Source organism: Glycine max, chromosome 2 (assembly GCF_000004515.6).
Source record: "Glycine max cultivar Williams 82 chromosome 2, Glycine_max_v4.0, whole genome shotgun sequence".
Lineage (NCBI taxonomy): Eukaryota > Viridiplantae > Streptophyta > Magnoliopsida > Fabales > Fabaceae > Glycine > Glycine max.
This window is the reverse complement of record NC_016089.4, coordinates 11,800,379-11,823,576: the sequence shown is the minus strand read 5'-3', so window position 1 is coordinate 11,823,576 and position 23,198 is coordinate 11,800,379. Positions and strand designations below refer to the sequence as shown.

General features: G+C 30.1%; 2 protein-coding genes across 2 annotated transcripts; one reads left to right on the top strand and one right to left on the bottom strand.

Moving 5' to 3' along the window:
- The first annotated feature begins 10,382 nt into the window (after positions 1–10,382).
- LOC106797235 (probable E3 ubiquitin-protein ligase RHB1A) lies at positions 10,383–13,018 on the top strand. The gene is made up of 4 exons (XM_014771472.1): positions 10,383–10,496; positions 11,438–11,564; positions 12,033–12,142; positions 12,959–13,018. The coding sequence occupies exons 1-4, from the start codon at positions 10,383–10,385 to the stop codon at positions 13,016–13,018; spliced, it is 411 nt and encodes a 136-aa protein (XP_014626958.1).
- Positions 13,019–17,062: 4,044 nt separating this feature from the next.
- On the bottom strand, positions 17,063–21,405 carry LOC100811588 (MADS-box transcription factor). Its single transcript, XM_006574898.4, has 9 exons — positions 21,137–21,405; positions 20,855–21,059; positions 19,538–19,616; positions 19,253–19,317; positions 19,021–19,120; positions 18,877–18,918; positions 18,670–18,711; positions 17,508–17,626; positions 17,063–17,327 (listed from the first exon to the last, which is right to left on the bottom strand). The coding sequence occupies exons 2-9, from the start codon at positions 21,037–21,039 to the stop codon at positions 17,228–17,230; spliced, it is 732 nt and encodes a 243-aa protein (XP_006574961.1). The 5' UTR covers positions 21,040–21,059; positions 21,137–21,405; the 3' UTR covers positions 17,063–17,227.
- Between the last annotated feature and the right edge of the window lie 1,793 nt (positions 21,406–23,198).

Sequence of the window (23,198 nt, the reverse complement as noted above, 5' to 3'; positions counted from 1 at the left end):
TGGTTGATTGCAATTTTGCAAAGCCCCATTTTCTTGTCATTGCAGGATGTTTCTCTTTCCCTTTTTCTTTTCTAACTTTAATTGTTTTATTAGTTAAGTGTGAAGGACTGTTAGGTTCACAACCACAAAAAGCATGTGAACCAAAATGAATGAACAAATTAAATAAAGTTGTTTGCTGTTTTGCTAGCATCTAACTCGAAAAATAAATAAATAAAGGATATGCTTTGTAGCTTTAACATATCACAGTTGTGAAAGTCTTACTGTGTATCCTTTACTCTTGGTATAGTTTTCTAATGATGCAGCTTTTGGTCACTATACACATGTCATCCAAATCAGAGATAGTAACGAAAAACAATGACTAATGGCAAAGAGATTTTTGGGTGCAAGTGTGCAGCATTTGAGGAAATTTATGGTTAATTGTTCTTGTAGAAATTCTTGTCAAAAACATTGTAAATTGTTGTGACTATGATGATGACTAACCAGTTATCACTTATCAGTTCCTTTTGCATTGCATATTATCTAATAAAAGACTTTCTTCCTACGCTACATGCCCTCTTCATTTTGATGATACTAGTAATAATACAATGATGTTCCCCATAAGGAAAAGGATAAAAGAATGATTAATATGGTAAGGGTTCAGTTTCAAATAATGTCAATGACTTCTCTTTCAAAAAGATAGCTTCAAAGGTTCTGTGACATCTAAGAAAAATAAAATAAAAAATTCTTCCCTCAACTCTAGCTGGCCTTATCCAATATCTTTAGTCTCATATTTCCTAAATCGTGTATAAGGGTCACAAATTCTGAGAATGAAATTTCATATTTTCTTATACTGACCAAAATGACAAACTAAGCATTTCATATTTTCTTATGCTGACCAAATTAAAATGACAAACGGTGGCACTTAACATTTGACAATCGAATTACTCTCACATAACTCAACCATTATCAAAGTTGATTCCCAATCTTTAACGTGCTATAGTTCTAAGATTTGATTCTGTGGTCCTCTGTCTCTAATTATGACTTGTAAAATTTTCTAGAGCAAAGTTTGGCATCCAAGGTTAAAATGTTTCATTTGGTGATAATTTAGAAGCAACAAGAAGCAAATGAGCAAATAACATGTGATGCACATGCAGACTTAAGAGTCTCCTAATTAAGCGTATTTTTTATCCATGCAAATTAATGCCACTAAATACGAGAATTAATGTTGTTCCTGCTCCTTTAAACACCAACATTAAAGAGAAAAGGAAGAACATGAAAGTTACATTCTAACTTCTAAGTTTGACCCTCCACCAAAAAATTAGAATCCTCAATTGATTTGAAGGCAAAAGAAGATTCTCCCATCTTAAACAAGATAACCGTCTTGATTGGAATGGTAAAGTCATGACTAGGCGATTGAGTAAAACCTGGTAAGACTTCGACTAGTTTTTAATTATCATTGTAGTTATGGTGTCACATTCATGAAATCTTTATCTTATTTTAAATTTTTGTAATGTTTGCTTTTGTTCTAAACAACAAAGATAAGTCAATTTGAAAAGTAATTATTTGCCTGGTTGTCCAATTTAGGAATGCTGAGATGATTACCTTGAACAAGGTAGGAGGAACAAATTGAAGAAAAGGAAAGATGAAAAGGTAAGTCCACAGTTAAGGTCCAAGATCTGTTGTTTTTTTTTAAACAAAAAAAAGAAGAAAAATCGTAATTAGATAAGAAAAAACTTGACCAGTACCATGGTAATGAAAGCCCACCTTTGTGAGTACAATTCTAAATTAATCAAATTATTCTAATTTTTTTATGTATAACGAGGACAGTGAAATTTTATATAAACTAGCCTCATCTCTTATAACTATAACGATCTTAGTGAATATATTTTAAATTAGTTAAAAATTTTAATTTTGAAGATAATGGGACAATTTAATTAAATAAGGAGAAATGCACGGGGATATTGATTGACTCTGGAATTAGCTCCAATAGGTGAACCATCGTCTCAACTAGCTTCTGAGCCTTCTTAGCAACGTTCTCTAGACTCGTTTTCTTCTCTGGGCATATAGTTTCTTTATGCCCATATGTCCACAATTAAAACAAATAGCATGCGAGCAATTATCTTGGACTAAAATGGCTTATCTAGATCAATTGCAACACAAATTCTTGCAAAACATCCTCTAGCTTGGATCGATGTAACTTTGTCAATTTTCAACATTTCACCTAATGTGGAACCTAATCTCCAAAGAAACTGGTCATTGAACAATTCTATTGGGAATTCTGGAACTCGAATCCACAATGCCACTCTCTGACCAACAGTCACATTTGCTAAAATGAATGGCCTTCATCTTTGAATCAAAATGTAATGATCCAAAACCATCCAAGGCCCCTCCATCAGAGAATGATTATAATCCTCTTCGTGAAAAGAACTTGAAAACAATCCTTTGGGGCATCAAAAAAAACTTTTATCTTAATCCTCCATCCTCTAGTCCATTAGAATAATATCCCAATCTAGTCTGGAATTCGATCAAAGGATAATTAAAGTTTAACTAATAATTATTTTTATCAAAAATTGAATTCGGATAATAGCCAAAACAAGAACCGGGAAATGATGGAAGGGGGGCGAAACTAGAACATTTTAATGAGCAAAATTTTATTTTGTTTTATAAAAAATGATGGCAAATTTTGTTTTATAAAATTAAGGATTAATGGAAGTTTTTTAAGTTTCATAAATTAAAATGTTTATCTCATTTAAAAGTTATTAAGAATTTAGCAAATTGTACAGCATACGTACATACATATGTGTATTTAACTTTAATTTTGTTAAAATAAAACATTTTAAACACTTCATTTTAAAATTAAAAATATAAAAATTTAAAACAAGACCCTTTATTAAAAGATAAACGGTGGGACTTTTTTGTGTATTGGGCTAGTAATAGATATAGTGGACTATTATGAAGCGGTTATTAATTAACTTAGTTTGATTAAAAGTTGTTAGTTTCGATTTTACCTATTTTTTTAATTTGCTTTTATACTCTTTTAGAGTGAAACAGAGTAATATATAGGTGGTCGGGGGATCTCCTTATTAGGCTTACGAAAAGAGGCATCGATGCTGCATTGCTGGACGTATGTTAATTATAGGTTAGTCCCTAAAAGTATATGACAGTTTTAAGTTAGCCCTTGAATTCAAATAAATTAAAAAAAGTCTCTGCAAATAGTTATATTATAAATTTTAATTATACTATAATTTATATATTAAAAATATTATTTTGCTATAAAATTTAATATATATATATATATATATATATATATATAAAATAAATTTTTGTCTTGTTTAATGCACAATTAAATCTAAAATACTAATTTATAAATCTTTAAAAACCACTTTCACTTTCAAGTTGGATGTGACGATTACAATGTAATGAGGAAAAAAGACAATAGTGTGTTAATTGAGAGTGTGGAGGAAAATGTACTAAAACTAAGTGTTGAACTCATGACTAACAAGATGCTATAGTATGTGCAAACCATTGAATCATTAAAGGTTCTTTAATATGTAATTTTTTTTTCATATCTTATATCCTTATTTTGTTTACTTTTATAATTTATGTAATTTTGATTTATTTTATGCATGAATATATTTTGAAAAAATTTATTATATGCATATATATATGAAATCAAATGTATAATATTATGTAATTATATATGAGAATCTTATTTATAATTATATTATATTTTGATATTGAAATGCATGATATGATTTATTCTCATATAATTAAGTTTTATGTCTAAGTGGTCTTTATAATTTTGATTAATTATAGATTAGCCACAACATCTATATTTTGATTAAAATGATATATTAAGTTGTTTAAAGATCATATAAGGAATTAGACATAATATTATGATTAATTGTACTTATATAATGAATTTTATCCCACAAGAATTTTTATTATATTTGTATAATTAATTGGGATCAAATGATATTATTTTTCATGGTTTACGCACAAGCATCATGAGGTATGTATAATTTGTCGATTTTATCATAAAATAAATATTTGCGATAGAAATTAAATTATTTTCATGTTGTACCCGTAAAGCATGAATTTGAGTATGTAATTTGATTATTCTATCATAAGGTTTAATTGTTTCTTATTGAATTAAAAATTTAGCCCATAGACAATTTTTATGTCACAAGATTCAATTTTCTGGTATGTTTACATTGGTAAAAGATACAATTAAGATTAATATGCCTCAAATTTTGACATAAGCCTTTGAATTTTGCAGCTTCTTAAACTGTTAGTTTTTTTTATATTCAATGTGATGTTCCCAAACTCAAAGGAGATAACTTATAAGATATGAAAGGAGAGAATTCTTCTGCAATTAGGGTGGATGGACATAGAATATACTATAAGAAAAGACGAATCACCTGCCATCACTGATGAAAGTAGCCCAACTGATGTTGCGCTATATGAGCACTGGGAGCGATCCAACCGGCTCAGCGTGATATTCATTAAGACTAAAATTTCGGTTGAGATACGTGGTTCTATTGACCAGTATGAAAAGGTCTGAGACTTGCTTAAGGTCATTGATGACCAGTTCATCACTTCATATAAGACTTTAGCAAACACCCTGATCATGAAGTTCTCCTTTCTTCAGCTCACCAGTGTGAAAGGTGTGCATGAGTACATAATGAAAATGTGAGATATTTCAGCTCAACTTAAGAAACTTGAGGTTGATATGTCTGAGTCCTTCCTGGTGCACTTCATTTTGAACACCCTTCCGCATGAATATGGGTCATTTAAGATTTCCTACAACACACATAAGGACAAATGGTCTATCAATGAATTAATGACCATGTGTGTTCAAGAAGAAGAAAGGCTTGTAATGGATATGAGTGAGAGTGCATTACTGACAACTGCTTATAGGAAGAATAAAGCAACTAAGTCTCAAGCTAATCAGAAGGGGAATGGTAAAATACCACCTCAAGCTGATATTAAGAAGGTGGCAAAATGTTTCTTTTGCAAGAAGAAGGGACACATGAAGAAGAATTGCCCCGGATTCCAGAAATGGCTTGAGAAGAAAGGTAAATCAATCTCATTAGTATGTTATGAATCTAATATGGTTAGTGTTAATATTAACACCTTGTGGATTGATTCTGGATTTACTATTTATATTACAAATTCTTTACCGGGTATGCAAAACCTAAGGAAACCAATGGGAAGTGAGCAAAGCATTTTATCAGGCAATAAGTTAGGCTCACCTGTGGAGGCCATTGAAACTTGCATTTTAACTTTAAGTAGTGGCTTTATTTTAAAATTAGAAAAGACCTTTTATGTACCAAGTTTTTCTCAAAACTTGATTTCTGTTTCTAGACTTGTATCTTTTGGATATTTCTTTAATTTTAAAGACACATCATTTGAGTTATTTTATAATTCTGAATGTGTAGGGAATGGTATCTTGTCTGATGGTATTTATCTTCTTGGTTTACAAAATTATGGTACTTATAGTTCAATGCATGTTCAAACTGGTATTAAAAGGTGTAATATTAATGAGAATTCCTCTATGTTATGGCACCAGAGATTAGGACATATCTCTATTGAGAAAATTCAAAGGTTAGTGAAAGATGAGGTACTCAATACTCTAGATTGTGCTGACTTTAAGACTTTTGTGGACTGTATTAGGGGTAAGCATACCAACATGTCTAAGAAAGGTGCTAATATGAGTTCAAGCATATTAGAAATAATTCATACTGATATTTGTTGTCCAGATATGAATGCACGTGGTCAGAAATATTTTATCACCTTTATAAGTGATTATTCACGATATATGAATATTTATTTGCTTCATAACAAAAATGAAGCATTGGATGCCTTCAAAGTCTTTAAGGCTGAAGTTGAGAACCAATGTGGCAAGAAAATAAAAATAGTAAGATCAGATAGAGGTGGAGAATACTATGGCAAATATACTGAGAACATGGGGTTGTTGCCCAATACACTATATCTGGTTCTCCAAATCAAAATGGTGTGGCAGAAAGAAGGAACCGAACATTATTGGACATGGTGCGGAGTATGCTTAACAACTCCAATCTTTCTAAATCCTTGTGGGCTGAAGCACTAAAAATGATAGTGTATATATTAAATCGTGTTCCAACCAAGGCTATCCCAAAGACACCTTTTGAGTTGTTTAAAGTTGGAAACCGAGTTTGAAACATATACACATTTGGGGTTGTCCATTTGAGGTGAGAATATATAACCCACGAGAGAAGAAACTTGACCTGAGGATTATTAGTGAGTATTTCATTCGATATGCCGAAAGGTCTAAAGGTTATAGGTTTTATTGTCCATATCATATTACTAGGATTGTGGAATCAAGAAATGCCAAGTTTCTTGAAAATGACTTGATTAGTGAGAGTGATCAATTGAGAGACTTAGGTTCTGAAATTGATTATATAGAGTCTCAACCTTCTACATCAAGTGAAAGATTGGTTGTAATTCATACCCCTCAAATTCAAAGGGATGATGAACAACTCATGATTGGTATTCCACAACCTGTTGCTGATAATCCAGTAGATCAAGTTGATAATCAATTTCCTGAAAATGATGAGCAACCAGTTGAACAACATGATTTCCAAGAAAATATTGATGCAACATTAAGGAGATCTACTAGAGTAAGAAAATCAGCTATTCCTAGTGATTATATTGTATATTTGCAAGAATCTGACTATAATATTGGAGTTGAAAATGATCCCAAAACTTTTAATCAAGCCATGAGTTGTAAAGAGTCAAATTTATGGTATGATGCCATGAAGGATGAGATGAATTTCATGCAGAGTAACAAAGTTTGGAACCTTGTAGAGTTGCCTAATGTGGCAAAGGCCATTGGATGTAAATGGGTCTTTAAGACCAAAAGGGATTCATTAGGCAACATTGAGAGATACAAAGCAAGACTTATTGCTAAAGGATTTACTCAAAAAGAAGGAATCGACTACACATAGACTTTTTCTCCAGTATCTAAGAAAGATTTTCTTCGTATTATCTTGGCATTAGTTGCTCATTTTGACCTTGAATTGCAACAAATGGATGTGAAAACAACTTTTCTTAATGGTGATTTAGAGGAGGAGGTTTATATGAAACAACCTGAAGGCTTCTCCTCTAATAGTGGTGAGCATTTGGTTTGCAAGCTTAATAAATCTATATATGGTTTAAAACAAGCCTCCCGCCAGTGATACCTTAAGTTTCATGGGATAATTTCTTCATTTGGTTTTGATAAAAACCCCATGGATCAATGCATATACCACAAGGTCAGTGGGAGTAAAATATGTTTTCTTGTTTTATATGTAGATGATATTTTACTTACAGCCAATGATCGGGGTTTGCTACATGAGGTGAAACAATTTCTCTCTAAGAATTTTGACATGAAGGATATGGGTGATGCATCTTATGTCATTGGCATTAAAATTCATAGAGATAGATCTCGAGGTATTTTGGGTCTATCACAGGAAACCTATATTAAGAAAATTTTGGATGAAAGATTATTCACCAAGTGTTGCTCCCATTATGAAGGGTGATAGGTTTAATTTGAACCAATGTCCAAAGAATGACTTTGAGAGGGAACAGATGAAAAACATTCCTTATGCTTCAGTTGTTGGAAGCCTCATGTATGCTCAAGTATGCACAAGGCATGACATTGCTTTTGCAGTTGGAATGTTAGAAAGATATCAGAGTAATTCATGTATTGACCACTGGAGAGCTGCTAAGAAAGTGATGAGGTACCCTCAAGGGACTAAAGATTACATGCTTATGTATAGACCGACAAACAATTTAGATGTGATTGGTTATTCAGACTCAGACTTTGCTGGCTATGTTGACTCTCACAAATCAACATCTGGGTACATTTTCATGATGACTGGTGGAGTTGTTTCATGGAGGAGTGTTAAGCAGACTTTGACTGCTACTTCTACCATGGAAGTTGAGTTTGTCTCTTATTTTGAGGCTACATCACATAGTGTATGGCTTTAGAGTTTCATTTTTGGGCTAAAGATAATTGACACCATTTCAAGGCCTTTGAGAATTTTCTGCGATAACTCAGCTGCTATCTTTATGGTTAAGAATAACAAAAGTGGAAGTCAAAGTAAGCACATCGACGTTAAGTACTTAGCCATTCGAGAAAGAGTAAAAGACAAGAAAGTGATCATTGAACATATAAACATCGAGTTGATGATCGCTGATCTTTTAACTAAGGGCATGCCACCGTTTAAATTTAAGGATCATGTAGAAAGAATGAGACTTGGTTCCACTTTATGATTGTATACTTATATGTTAAAATTGAAACTTTTTTATTGTGATATTTTCTCTTATTTAGTTGCACATTGATTTATTTGAGAAAAAATATGTTTTGGACCAAGAATAAACATTGGGTTTATTCATTAAGTTTTATTACCACTTTGAGTATACTGCTTTGGAAATTGAGCATATTGTAATACATGGATGATATTACTCATTATAAGAGGAACTGTCACTATGATTCGTATATTCATTTCTTAAGAAGATTGAGCATTGAGTCAAAATGTTTGGACCGAGTAGGAGAATGTAATAAGTTTGGTCTCAATATTTTGGAAAATGAAAAGCTCCATTAGTTTTAGAATTGAGAAGACAAATTGAATTGCTACTAATAGGTGGTAATGACCACTAATGGGTTGTAATGACCACTAATGAGTGGTAATGGCTACTAAATGCATTCTTGATGGTAGAATGCCTATATATAGCACATGTACTTGGTCCCTGAGCTCATCTCTTCCAATTCATCTGATACACCATCTAGAGAGAGTGAGAGCTTGGAAAAACCAAAACAAGACAACTCTTTCATAACAATGGCTGAAGGTATAATTTGATTTTTGTTTTGCCGCATTTTGTTAATGATCTGTGTTTCTTTTTGTAGTTTGTAACATTACAGGTTAAAAATTTTAGTCTAACAGAGAATCCATAATATATAGTTAAAATTATGATACAAAATTATATATTTGGCTACAAAGCTTATTCTTTCAATATTTAATGTAACTAGATACTTAATTCAAATTTGAGATTTCTATCAAGTTAAAACAACTTCATATTAACTAATCTATGAGCTTGGTTGAAAAGTTGTTTTGCTAAGCTTATCACAAATTATTTTATTAAACTTGTACTATTTTAAATAAATAACACTAAAAATATGTTTTATAAACTAAAAAGAACGTATTTTACATATTTTAATCTTAAATAGACATAAATAAAAAAATATACGTTAATAAAAATAAATTTTTTAATATATATATATAATATTAATTTTTGAATTTAATCTATTTTTTTAATATGATTTTTTTTAATAAGGATTACAAATAAGTATAAATCAGTATAAATCATTTTTTATATGAAACATGTAATTTATTTACTTATATAAATTTACAATATTTATATCTTGATTATGAAAATATTATATCTAATTAATTTGTCATATTCTGTTTTGTTCAAGATGTAAACTTATACTATTAATGAAAAATTTTGTATTTTATTAAAATTTTAACCATACTTGTTACTATATACTACTTTTGTTCTTAAATATTTGATTATTTTAACTATTTCATACGTTCAAAGAAAGTTGATTGATTTAGTGATTGATTTAATTAGTAATATTAAATTTGTTAATAATTTATATATATATTTAAAATTATTCTTAAAATTATTGGGATTTGTTACCTCTATTTTTACTTAATTACCTAATTAGTTAATGTATGTTAGTTTTCATCTTCAACTCTTATATGAGAGAGATAATATATTTATTTTTTTAATTTATAGAATTTATTGTAGAGTAGTTAAGGATATTTTGTTTAAAAAAATACAAAAGATAACATAAAATAAGTCTTATAAGAAAATATAAACAAATTAAAAAAAACCTAAGAATAATGGTAATATTTGATTTGGATTTCTAAGTATACTTCAAATGTTAAGAACCTATAAAATAATTTTTTATTTTAGTTTTTAATATTATAATGTTACGATATTATTTATTTATTATTGTCATTATATTAATATCAGTTTGATCACAATTTAACAACGATTGAATACGATTGATATGGTTTTAAAAACATTCATAACTGAAGCATAAAAAAAGGATTTAGTTTGAAATTTAAATTGTATATTATAATTTTGTTTTAAATTTGAAGATAATGATATATAGTTTTTTTTTCCTTCTCTCTATCTATCCCAGTTCAAATTATACTATGTTGAAGGCAAGATGTGATAGGAAACAAATATATTCTAGTTCAATAGCACGCATACAGAACAAATAAGCAATCATCAATTGCTTAAATTAGTTCCGCAACTCTTTTCTGTTTTATAAAAATTCATTTACTTTTTCCTACTTAAGCTGCATAATGGGTAGCTGTTTTTCTTGTTTTGAGAGAACGCATCCTCATGATCAAGAAGAAACTGCTGATGATGCCGAGGTTGATCATGAAGCTGAAGCGATTTTTCGACTTGCTTTAGCTGTAATTAACGTTCTCTTTTTCTTTGAATTCTATTTTGATATATGTTGATTTCTTTCTTTCTCTTTTATCTAATTTAGTAACATGATTCTTTTTAGGTAGTTATTAAGGTGATTTCGCCTGTGTTTATAAATGATTTTAGGATGTAATTTTTCTCGTCCAATAATAAAACGATGCACAAGCAAGCGCTAGTTGCTTCATAGATGATATGACTTTTCAGGTGGATTTTCAAAACATTTATTGTTCACAATCTTAAGATTTAGGATTATAAATCTTTATATATATGATATTTAATCTTTTTATATTTGTAAGATGTGAAATGTGAAATTTGACCTCATTTTACTTTAACATATTATTCAATCAATTAAATTAGATATCTTCGATTCTTGATTGTAATTGAAATAGATTCTAGTCACCATTATATTAACAAGTGCAGCATTTTATCAAATTCAACAACACTGAATTTTTCTCTTTCTTCTTTTATCGATAGATGAAAATAAAGTAGGAAATTGCTGGTTGTACAACTGGTATTTTACTTTGTCCATCGTCCAATTGTGCAAATTGCACGGCAGTGTTAGTTCTATTATATTTCTCATGTGTGGTTGTGTATGTATTTTTAAAAGAATGAAGAGGGTAACTAGACAAGACAAAACTTAAATTTGGGTTGTTCTCTCAAAATTGAACTTTCACTTCTAAAATTCATATTGATGTTTATTAATGTGAACTTTTAATAAATAAGATGAAAGTCTAATTTTGATTTCAAAATAAAAAAATACCTAGGACACACATCTCAATTTTTTACAACTACAAGAAACTCCAACGAAAGGGAATTGAGAGTGGAATGCATTTCATATTAAATAAACCTGCCCATTATTCTTTATTTACATCTAGCACTTAATTCCAACAAATTGGTTATTTGATTTTCTTTGTGCTTTTCTTCACAGGAATGTTTTAATAATGCTGCTGAAAATTCTGTATCTGTGATACCTAGATCAACCAACAGTTCGAAACGTTTTGGATCCGTCCATTCAAACTCCTCCGATGGGGATGCCTGTCCTACATGTTTTGAAGGTGATTTTAATTTTTAAGTAATTAACAATTATATATTATCCTTTACTGTTTTGTTATTTTTTGCCATATATATTCTTAGTTTTTCATTTTATTTAAACCTTTTTTCACGATAGTGCGGTTTACTATTTGATAGGAGGTTGAGGTTGCTAATTAGTTTTTAAAAATTATTTGTTACACATACCTATATTAAAAGATAAAGATAGATTCAAATATCCAATAACTACTTTTTTTTTTTTTACTCAGCCAATAACTACTATATCCACTGTAGCTAGAAAATAGGGATAAAAGAGAAAGAGAGATAACATGAAACATATGATAATTAATTTATAATGTGTTATAAAATAAACAGAAAATTATAAAATGATATAAAGTACATTTAAAAATTAGGGTTTCATGATAGCATTTTAAAGTTTGCACAGTCCCCATGTCAATGTCGTATTTTTTATTTATTTTTTATATATGTGACAGGATATACTGAACAGAATCCTATGATCATAACTAAGTGTGGGCACCATTTCCACCTTAGCTGTATACTTGAGTGGCAGGAGAGACGTGAAACTTGTCCAATTTGTAGGAAGGTACGCAATATACAAACTTACATAGTTACAGTTATTTTTTTTTTAACGCAATTTACATTTATAAATTCAAAAATATTTGATAGACACTAAATGTACTATTCAACATTTAGAGAGAATAAAAAAAAAGAAAAAATATTATAGATATAATAAAAAAATTTATGTAATAAGAAGAAAGAAATAAAAAAATAATAAGAAATATTGGTGGAATATTTAAAATAAAAGATGATTTGTGTATTATTAATCGTATAAATTTGACTTAAAGCCTTTTTGACAAATTTCTTTCATAAATTATGTGTTCTTCCAAATAATAGATAATAATACCTGTTTGAAAGCTTCTTTTTTTTTTTTGTGTGTTTTTGGTTCTCGTGGAAGTTCTTGTATTGTGAGGCTCTTTTCGTCTTAGACTCTTAGTCGATTGGTTCCCTAACATTATAACATAAAAATGACATAGATATCTTATATATTAAATAAATGGTGGAAATCTTTCAAAAAAAAAAGTGGAAAATTGAAGATTCTTATGTTTATTAAGACAGAGTAACAATTTTTTTTTTTTTATATAGAGAAAAGACAGAGTAACAATTAAGCACCCGGAAATATGAATAGGACACTTAGGAACATAAAAATTGCATACATTAAACAAAGGCTGGTATTTGGTACGACTATATTAATTAATTTATTTTTCTTTCTTTAGTTAAGCAATTCATTGGTGTGCTATTCTCCATATATACAAGAAGTAAAAAAAAAAATGTGCATTAAAATAAATTCCCTTGATTATTAATTTATGACTTTATGTTAATTGTTTTATGTTTGTGACAGTTACTTTACTTAAAACTATCAAATGCCCTTTTGTCCCTCTCTGGATTTGCAGGTGGTTGAATTTTATGAAGCAGCTTGACACAAGAATGAAACTCTTGAGCTTAGTACAACATTTTTAAACATTGAATAAACTTAAGTGTAACTTATTGGATTTTATTTTTTTTGAAATAGCTATACATAGTGGTTGGTTCTTGGATTTAGTTGTTGCTCTATCACCTTGGGGTTGCATTGTGGCCGTGGTATGAATCTCTTTTATTTGTTTCTTTCTTTGTTTGGGAAGAACATAGAAGGATAGAAAATGAAGAGAAAAAAATTAAAAATAAAATTTTTGATTTTATTTTTTTCCTTTTTTAAAACTTTTTTCTTTTCATTTCATTTTAACCTATGGTTCTTTTTACGCTATTTTCTTTTTTACCATCAAAGCACTGCAAAAGGCAAGAGGGCTGTGAAACTTTAAATTTGTTACAAAACACAAGGAGCTATTGGGGTGTAGGAGAGAATATGGGTACACATTTTTTAGATAGGAGTTCAAATAAATACTCATTAGTATCTTTTGTAATATTTGGCTTTTCGTCAAATAAATAAAAAAATATTTTAAAATTAATAGATTTTTTAAAAATTAAATAAATGAGAGAAAAAAATTTTGTTAATTAAAATAATGATTTCATAATATTAGAAAATACATATAGTAAAATGATATTTTAGAAAATAAATAGATGTTTTAATTGATTATTTATTCAATGAAAGAATAAAATAGAGTTTATTTTTATAAAATAATGAAATAAAGAAAAAATAGAATAAATAATACGCTATCTCTTCCTCTCAAATTCGTTTTTTCTTCTCTTTTTTTTTTCAAATTTCTTTCTTTTTTTTCTCATACACTCAAACTGGTTCTAGTAAAACTATAATTTCAGACGTAAACCATTGGATCATCGTGAAATTAGGACACTATCTTCGGAACTCATTTTCACACAGTACCACCATTGGGATTTGCCAAATAACGTCTAAGAGAGAAAGAAATGTCCCTCGCACAAAGACAATAAAATTAAGGCTTCAATCCTTTCTCCTTTTCTCTACCGCTTAAAAACCTTGACAAAGCAACTAAAAGAAAAGCTTGAGGAATCTTAGGGAACCACTAGAGTCGCCACTATCGCTGTCGAACTACACATGTGAGCCCGCTTAGAGGTAAGAGATGAGTTTATCGCAATTGGGATTAGAATGAACATGTGTAGGGATCCTTACAGGATTAAATTGAGATTTAATTTGGGATGTTTATGATTATAATTCTACCTTTATGATTATAATCACAAAATTGTTATGTTTGACGGGCCAATTGATGTTCTAATGCAAATTGGTTGATAAAATTAAGTGCTCTGGATGTTTTTGAACATGTGATTTTGATTTCATTGATTTTGATATGATTATGTGAAATTGTTTAAGGGGTTTTACTCCCCATGTTGTGTTGTATAAATTGTGTGGATTGAGTTGTGACCTATGAACCGTATAATCATACGACTGTGAGAACCTATGACAATTAATAGATAGAGTCCAGGTGCTAAAATGTTTCATGGGTTGAACTTGAATTAGGATTAAGAGGTCTTGACAGATTCTTCAGAGTCTAGACCTTGAGGGTAAATATACCCGGTTTGAGTGTTCCTTTAAGCTTGTGCGGATCCCACGTAGTTGAAGTATTCTCGCAAAACAGCGTGACCCTGACTGGTCTTCCTATGATTTTACCTAGTGAGAGTGATATGACTTACCAGTATATGGTCTGTTTTGTCATGTACTCCTAGGCGCCCGACAAGATTTTTCACTTATATGATATAACATTACATATAGGATTGAGTCTCAGTGTATCTATTACATGATGTATGTGTAATGATCATTGTGACTTGTTATGTGATGGTGGGTAATGATTTGTATGAGTGTGAGATGTTGTGTATTACTCTATGTATGTATGTGTGTGTGTGTGTGTTGGCCAGTGGGCATGTCTGTGTGTGTGTGTCCGACGATAATTCTCACAAGGACATCATCATCAACATTGCATTCTACAATCATCAGCAAACATAGAGGCTCTGGAACTAATTGTGTGCATGTTCTTCACCAATAATTACCATTTATAATGAACAAGTTAATTCAATTGTGACACAAAATTAATGTTAACTAATGATAATTTTATTTTGTAAAAACTATAAATTCAATTTAGAGATAAAAGAAGATATGGGTTAAAAAATTAAGATACAAATAAGAAACTGGGATAATTTGAGAAGGTTTAGAGATTTTTTTTAAGAGTAGGAATAATATGTAAAATGCGCATTCAAATTATGTATTATAGTTTATAATATAAGAGTATATTAATGAGACTGTACGCGACATCCAAAAATATAATTTCTTTTCGAATTCAAGTTACTTTGAACAAAATAATTTCAAATTAGTTTAAACATTTTTTAGTTTATATTATTAGAAATTAATTTTTGTACATCCTCGTGCCCAATAATAAGAATCAATTCCTAAAGGTGTGTTTGATGGGAATGCAATGGAGGGGTGAAAATAGAAAAGAGATAGGAAATGGAGTGTATTTGATAGAGGAGAAATAAGTAAAAATTTGTGGCTCTCACACCTTGTTTAGAATAGGAAGGGGAGTTTAAACACCACAAACAACCATAAACCCTAAATAAAGAAAACTATATAAATGAACTTAATATCACATTCAACTTAAAACCTAAAGTTGTTAGGTTTGCATGTCTTCTCTCTTATAAGTTATTTAACTTGTCCATTTCTATTAAATGTTTCATCAACAATATTCAATGACAACCTTTTTAGTGTATAGCCATTGCCGTCAATATGTTATAAATACTTGCATTGCACATGTGAGGCCCTTGCACCATTGCTTGGCCGTTAGAGTTTTTTCATTGTCATCAATATGCGCTAGATACTTGCACTGTCATTAGCTCATATCAATAGGACATGCGCGTTGCCCAATTTTTCGCCAAGAAGACTTTCGATAAAGGACTATCAAGGAGGATTTGACTTGGGTGAGCTCAACATGGATGGATCAATCACTAGAGCAAGAAGTAAGAGATTTGAATAAGAACTTTACGAGAGACTAAATTCTCTGATGGAGGAAAGAGAAGAAGAAGTGAAACTCATTTATTTTAGCCAACTTTTAAAATAAGATTTATTCTTGTTTATAATTGTATTTTAAGCCTATTTTTGGATTTGTAATTCCGCTTTTTCCTTTTTATTTTCTCAAATTTTAGAGAGTCCCATATAGGTTCCACATTTTGCTGATACTAAAAATTGGATCCACAAATTAGGGTTCCATCAACTTTCAATATAAGAATCTTTATACATGGATCTATTTCATTTCCAATTCTAGGTACTTAATCATACCCTCAACTCTAATACTACTTGTTAGGAAACCGAGGAAGGTAAAACACAGAGGGATTGCCACTCATGCACCACTAGCGAGCCACACTAGTGAACTTGACATCACATTCAACCAAAAAGCTTAAAGCATTTGGTTTGCAGGTTTTTGTCACTTATATATTACTCAATTTTTACATTCCTATTCAATATGAGATTTCATAGAGTTCATACTTGAACTCCAACGTACCTTTTTTTTAATAGTGAAAATGAACAATGAAAACCCACCTTTTAACATTTTGTGGTAATTTTTTAATGATGATTACAAACTACTAATAAAATGGCATTTAATGACAATACTGACGTTTTAAAACTACCAAAAATATACACACTTGTTTTTCACATATGACAATCAATTTTTGTTAAAAAATATACACCCTTATTTTCACTCCAGCCACTTCTCATGTATTTCTAATTACTTTCTTTCTTTCTTCCTATTTTCATCCATCTTATTTCTCACTTATTTTTTTTCATCCTACCAAACACCATGTAATAGTTTTAAAACTATAAACTCAACTAAATATTTAAAGTATATAGGATCAAGACCAAAAATTAAAAAATACTACAAAATGAAAACCTTTCAAATTGATGTAATCATAAAAAAAAATCAAATTTATGTGATCTTGAAAGTAAGGAAAACAGTATAATTAACATATTTCAAAAATACACAATTAGATTTCAAATTCAATTTGTTTACAACAGAAGCAATTCAAAATAATGTCTTCAAAGTAGAGGGAAAAGCCATAGACCAAAATACATATAAAACATTCAAACAGACTACTTATAGTAGTTCATATATGCCAGCACTTATATAATATAATCCAACTCAGAAGAAACAACTTTTCAGAAGCATCCAAGGTTGCAAGAATAGAGTGGTTCCAGGGTCAGGTCTAGACCGTTCCTTCCTAGTTCTGGTGCAGCTTCCTGGCAGTAATTATTGCCACTGCAGAAACAAAATTACACAACATGGTGGGAGGGTTGCAGTTACCAAAGAAGAATTAGAAGAAGGTAAAGGAATTTACCATTTAGAAAATGAACAAATGAAGATGTTAAATTACTTAAAAAATAGAAGGAAAATGAAGATGAGAAATTACAATATCATATGATAAAAAGGTTACCCTACCATATGTTCAAACTGGTGGGAAGGGGTTGCTGCTGTGGCATGAAAGATGTATCAACCCTGTAGTTTGGCTGCTCCCATTGTGCAGCTTGCTGTGCTACAGCCTGCTCTTTCTCCTTGATCTAATTTCGTATCACACATGTTGTTAAGATATATACAAATATATATGGCTAACCTATCACTTCTGGTAAGTTACAAATTGCATGCTACTTTGAGCATGTTTGGGGCAGCTTATTTTTCTCCATTTCAACTGTCTTTATAGGGAAAAAAAAAGTTGTTTGAAAAATGATTTAAAAAAATAGAGGCCAGAAGAATAAGCTTGAGCTAGTTTCATTAGAAATTGCACCATGATGTGAGTTTATACAAATATTAAATATGATTCTAAAATTAAAACTTTATGCATACCGTGGTAGTTGGCTGGAGTATGAAAATATTAGAGAATTTCTATTTATATTCTGTTAACTCTTTAATTTTTAAAATTTGAATGAGATCATGAGACATGGTTGTGGTGATGTAAAAAAGACATGATCAATATACGATTTGAAGCATAAACTTAGACATGTTCCCAGCTAAACTGGACTAAATCAGTCAATTCAAATGTACTAACAGACAATTATCGTGTTACATAGCAAGGTGTACGTAATTTGTAATATCAAAGGAAAAATTGCATGTTCTTACATAACAAAAAAGTGCTAATGAGAACTTTTTAACATATTCTATCATTAATTAAAATTTATTAAATATTATAAAATTACGAGTGAGAGTGAGACTCATTATATAGAAAATAAAACTCATAAATTTTGTAATTTTTAGTATATTTCAATCATTATAATAGAGTGTTTTACTCGTATTTCTCTTTACTCAAATAAGTATCATTCATGAGTAATTTTATGTTAACTTAGTATCAGAGAAAGGAATACAAATAAAATCACTACACAACAACTTAAGTTCTTATCTGTAGAGTCTACTAGGTTAAAATTAAAAAGCATAAGAGAGGAGCTGGGAACAAAAGTGGTACAACAATAATCAAACCAATTTAACACTCTTATAATAGTGTCAACAGGCATTTAACTGGATTAAGTTAAGCATCGATTACTTTGATAAAATGAAGTTTAGTTATTTGGACAGAAAGAAAAAAGTTGTAAATTAGGAAGATCTTGATCACCTTCTTTGCAAGGGTGTTATTCTCCTCTTGTATCCTTTTCTCCTGTCAGAGAATAATGAGAGCACAAATCTTCGTATCAGTTTTCTTTATCCAGAGAGATACACATATATAATCATTTTATGTTCACAGTGATGTTACAATTGTCTTTCACTTTCAGGACAAAAAGCTAAAAATAAAGCCTAGATAAATTTGGAGTTAAAGACGTACCTTTTTCTGAAGCTCAGAAATGGACTCGGACATGAGATCATTCTATTAAAACATAACAAATTTCAATGATAAGTGTCAAACTAACACACACACATGAAGCATGAAAGTGAAATTAACATAATGAATTATGTGTTATATATGTACCCTCCTTGTGCGGATGTTTTTGATACCAGTAACCAACTGCTGCTCCAAACTCTGAAGCTCTTTGAGGCTCATTGAAGCCAAATCTTCTCCCATATAGTGCCTGGGAAAATTAAGGGTTCAGTATCAGATATATTAAATTAAACTCAGTGATACAGTGACACGTGTGAGTGAATGATCAAATCAAACAATGACGAAATTAAAAGCATGCACAATGTAAAAGGTCCTTATCTACCTGTGGTTTCTCTGTAAAAGGTCAATTTTTGCCTTCAGTCTAGTGTATTCAATGGTCCAGTTTTCCTGCACAATGTACATGTATAAAGCTAGTGCTTAGTTCAATTTTATTGTCAGGTATGATATTTAAATATTGGTTTTGATTGCACCACATATAATTACGTTCTACAATTTAGACCCAACTTTGTGTTTGTTTGCAGCAGAATTAATTGCCGTTAGAGAATTTTGATGCAAGAGAGAAATTATATGCTTGTATTTGAATGTGCGCGTATATTTCATGACAAACCTGTGTCTCAGAATCATTTGCTACTAGCTGCCTCTCTGCATAGGCATACCTTTCATGGCGTTCCAGTATCTTCTCCATGCTGATTAATTAAGTAAAATATAATATAGATTAGAGATTACAGCAAAAGTTCTCAATTAAAATTATTCACTTATAAAGATATCAATACATTATACACTACATATTACTACTTTGTTTGAATAACAATGTATATATGTGTTGCTGAATCAAATGATGAAACTGTTATCTATAAAACTGTATGATGGCACTTCTTATGTTTGATTACTAATTTTTAATCTTCTTTTAAGTTAAAAGTTCCTGTTAATTAAGAGTAGCTCTATTTAACAGTACTATATCATAATAGACAATCTTTAATTTAAAAGTTCATAAAAATCTGTGAAATTAATGAATTTCTTCAATTTGACAGTAAACATGAATAATCTCGGAGGCTGCACCCATCAACAAAAAGTAACCCTTTAATAACAAGAATGTCAAATCGTGCTGCTTTTGATTTTTGATAATTCAAAAGAAGAAGAAAGGGCAGAACTCTAAAACAAAGGAAGGTCTAGCAAATCTTGCTTTAAGTGCTGATAAACTGAAAGGACTTGCGATAGACAAACAAACAAGACAAATATTGAGTAAGCAAAGACTGTCAAAGTCTCCTCATCACGGTTTGCAAGAGATTCTCCCCCTCTTGAATTTCAACAAAATGGAAGCAAAAGAAAAAAAGAAAAAAAGAAAAAGAGAAAAATGTTGGGGCTCTTATATACAGGTTAAGTTCGTACTCTATTATCTAGCTATATAGGATAGGTACAACCTCTCATTCGGATAACATTCAGTTCTTTTTGATTACAGAAATGTATACACATAAAAAAGTGTATATATATGCACTTAATTATAGCTTTACTTAATCATTTATCCGTGTTGTACCTAAAAAATTGAAAACAAATTCATAGAGAAGTGTAACTGTGTATTTTACTCGTTAAATTTGAGCAAATAAAATTATCTTCTGCACAACATCTACTTTTTAAAAGAAAAAAAGTGGATCAGTTGTCTTGATATGAACAAAAAAACAAAGAAGACAGTGAGAAATTTCTCTTACGTTTTTCAACCTGAAACCAAAAACCCTTCTCAAGAGCAAGAGCAAAAAAAGAAAAAAAATTTTAACAATAAATGCATATACACTAGATATATCTGTATCACCTAATCGATCAACACACATAATATATTAGTATAATATAGATCCATGTTATATATATGAATTACATGCATATATATTTATTATAATAGTATAATATAGGGCATTATAGTATATATTACCATGAATCAGTAGCATACTCAAAGAGCTTTCCTTTGTGAGAGAAGATAATCAAAGCTACCTCAGCATCACAGAGTACAGATATTTCATGAGCTTTCTTGAGCAACCCACCTCTCCTTTTGGAGAAAGTTACCTGGCGATTGATCTTGTTCTCTATCCTCTTCAGCTGTACCCTACCTCTTCCCATCTTAGTTCTTTCTTTGTTTCCTTTAATAACAATAATTATATAATATTATATACCCTAGCTAGATATATAGTAACTTAACCAATTAGTTCTTCTTTACCTTTTACAACCAAGAAAAACCAAACCAAACCCAATTCCCAAACAAGGAAAAGGGAGCAAAATAACCCTAAGAAGTGAGGTTAAAAGGGTGGCAAATATGGTGAAGCGAGCGTGTGGGAATGTTAGTTCATGGATCTTACTTCTTCTGGACAAGTATAGATGCGTGTCACGGGAAAGCACAGTGAGTGAAAGTGTGCTGATATCATGTAACCACTACCCACTAAAGGTGAAGTAAAATACGGAAATGGTGAGAAAACTATCTGGGACTGGGGTTTGGTGACAAGTGGTTTTGGTTTCTGGTTTGGGAAAGGTGAAGTAGTTTGGGATCGTTGTGCTGTCGACGTGTGATTGGTTGGGCAGTGTACTACTGTGTCCATGTGTGTCTTGTAGCTCTTTATGGCCACACAGTGATGATGATATTATTTTTATTATGACTATGGAGGGACCCATGTGTGTTAAGAGCTTTTGGAATATGGCTGGCTCCCTAGTGAGGGAATAGGAGGGGTAGGAGGAATAATAGCATGCATAGATCACATGAGATGGTTGAAAATTGAAATTTCTTACGTTATGATTTTGTGTATGGTTGATATATAGATAACTATATTGTGGATCTCTAATATAAATGAGGATTTTTTTTTAAATTAAGTTTGTGTGTTTGGGTGAATATTGATAAAAATTGATTTTTGAATAAAATAATTTTAATTAAAATTTATTTTGAGATAATGTGGTCTGTGTTTAAATATTTTTTCTTGCTAAAAGTTATAACAAATTCAATATATATATATAATTCAAAATTTATTTTTAAGCCAATTAATTTTAAATGCAATAAAATTTTTAATGTGAAAATATATATTTGGATTAGCTTTCAATCTTATCAAAATCAACTTAAAGCAGGCAAAGTAACAATCTGAGTAATACAGACTTAATCCTTTTAATGAAGGTGTCAAATTCAAGTATTGTGGATGAAAAAAATATAATTAGGAGGAAAAAATCCCGCTAAAACTAACTAACTAAATTTTTTGACAAAGATTAATCATTAATAAAAATCGATAAATACTCTTTATCAATAACATGGTAACTTGAAAAGGTCAAAGTAACAAATATTTACTTTAACCTTTGCAATATTTCCACCTTGATTTGGCACTCAAAATTCATTCTAGGAAATATCCAAACACACTAAGTGCATATTTGTATAAAGTTTGCGAACATAAGTTTGAATCAAAAGTATGTTGTAAAAAATGAGTTTACTTATACCAAAAGTTATTGGTACAAATGACTTAGCACTTGAGTCTTTTAACCAAGGTCTAAGATTTGATTCACGGCTTGTGTATATAGTCACAATTTGAGGTATCATTTTACTTTAAAAATGGACCAATCCGATAGGAGAAGAATTATTTAATTGTCAAATAAGAAGCTTCAGCTACTTCTTTATCACAAAAAAAAAAAATATTAATAGAACATGATTACCCTTTTTGTTCAAAAGTGTTGATATTTGTTTGGATATATACTAATCAAAAGTATTTTTACTTCATGCATGTTTCTATCCTAAATATACAAATAAAAAGTAATTTCACTTTAAAAGCTACAAATTTGTTGGTCTGATCCAAACCCAAACCTAGGTTTATCCCAAACGTACGTTACAAAATTAACTTTTGAAAATCCAAACATGATACCAAACTAATTTTGTGGGATTCTAAATGTATGTTTGAGGTATTAACATAAAATCAAACACACTAAAAGAATCAACCTCTAGAATAAATCTCTGTATTTTAAAATTAGTCCTTAATTTTTTTTATTGAAGTATACCGTGGTAGAGAGAGAGATGATTGAAATTTCAACACTCTCTCTCCACAATTATCCTTAAATGTTTCCGTGTGTCTTTAAGCAACTACTACCCTAGTGAGCTGGGACTAGTTATAACCATGATACATGTGCAGATCATTTATTTTGGTCACACACGAAAGAAAGAATAAACAAATAGTTGTAATCAAATACGTAAACATCTTCGATCGATATCTTTGTGTAAGTATCTTTACAGTATTTCCTATAGATTTTCAAGTACA

Excerpts from the sequence above, each read along its gene's own strand:
- LOC100811588 (XM_006574898.4), bottom strand. The coding sequence starts at position 21,039 with ATGGGAAGAGGTAGGGTACAGCTGAAGAGGATAGAGAACAAGATCAAT. Across the intron at positions 19,318-19,537 it reads CAAATGATTCTGAGACACAG|GAAAACTGGACCATTGAATA; the intron begins GTTTGTCATGAA and ends TACATTGTGCAG. Across the intron at positions 18,712-18,876 it reads TTTCTGAGCTTCAGAAAAAG|GAGAAAAGGATACAAGAGGA; the intron begins GTACGTCTTTAA and ends ATTCTCTGACAG.
- LOC106797235 (XM_014771472.1), top strand. The coding sequence starts at position 10,383 with ATGGGTAGCTGTTTTTCTTGTTTTGAGAGAACGCATCCTCATGATCAA. Across the intron at positions 10,497-11,437 it reads TTTTTCGACTTGCTTTAGCT|GAATGTTTTAATAATGCTGC; the intron begins GTAATTAACGTT and ends TTTTCTTCACAG. Across the intron at positions 11,565-12,032 it reads CTGTCCTACATGTTTTGAAG|GATATACTGAACAGAATCCT; the intron begins GTGATTTTAATT and ends TATATGTGACAG.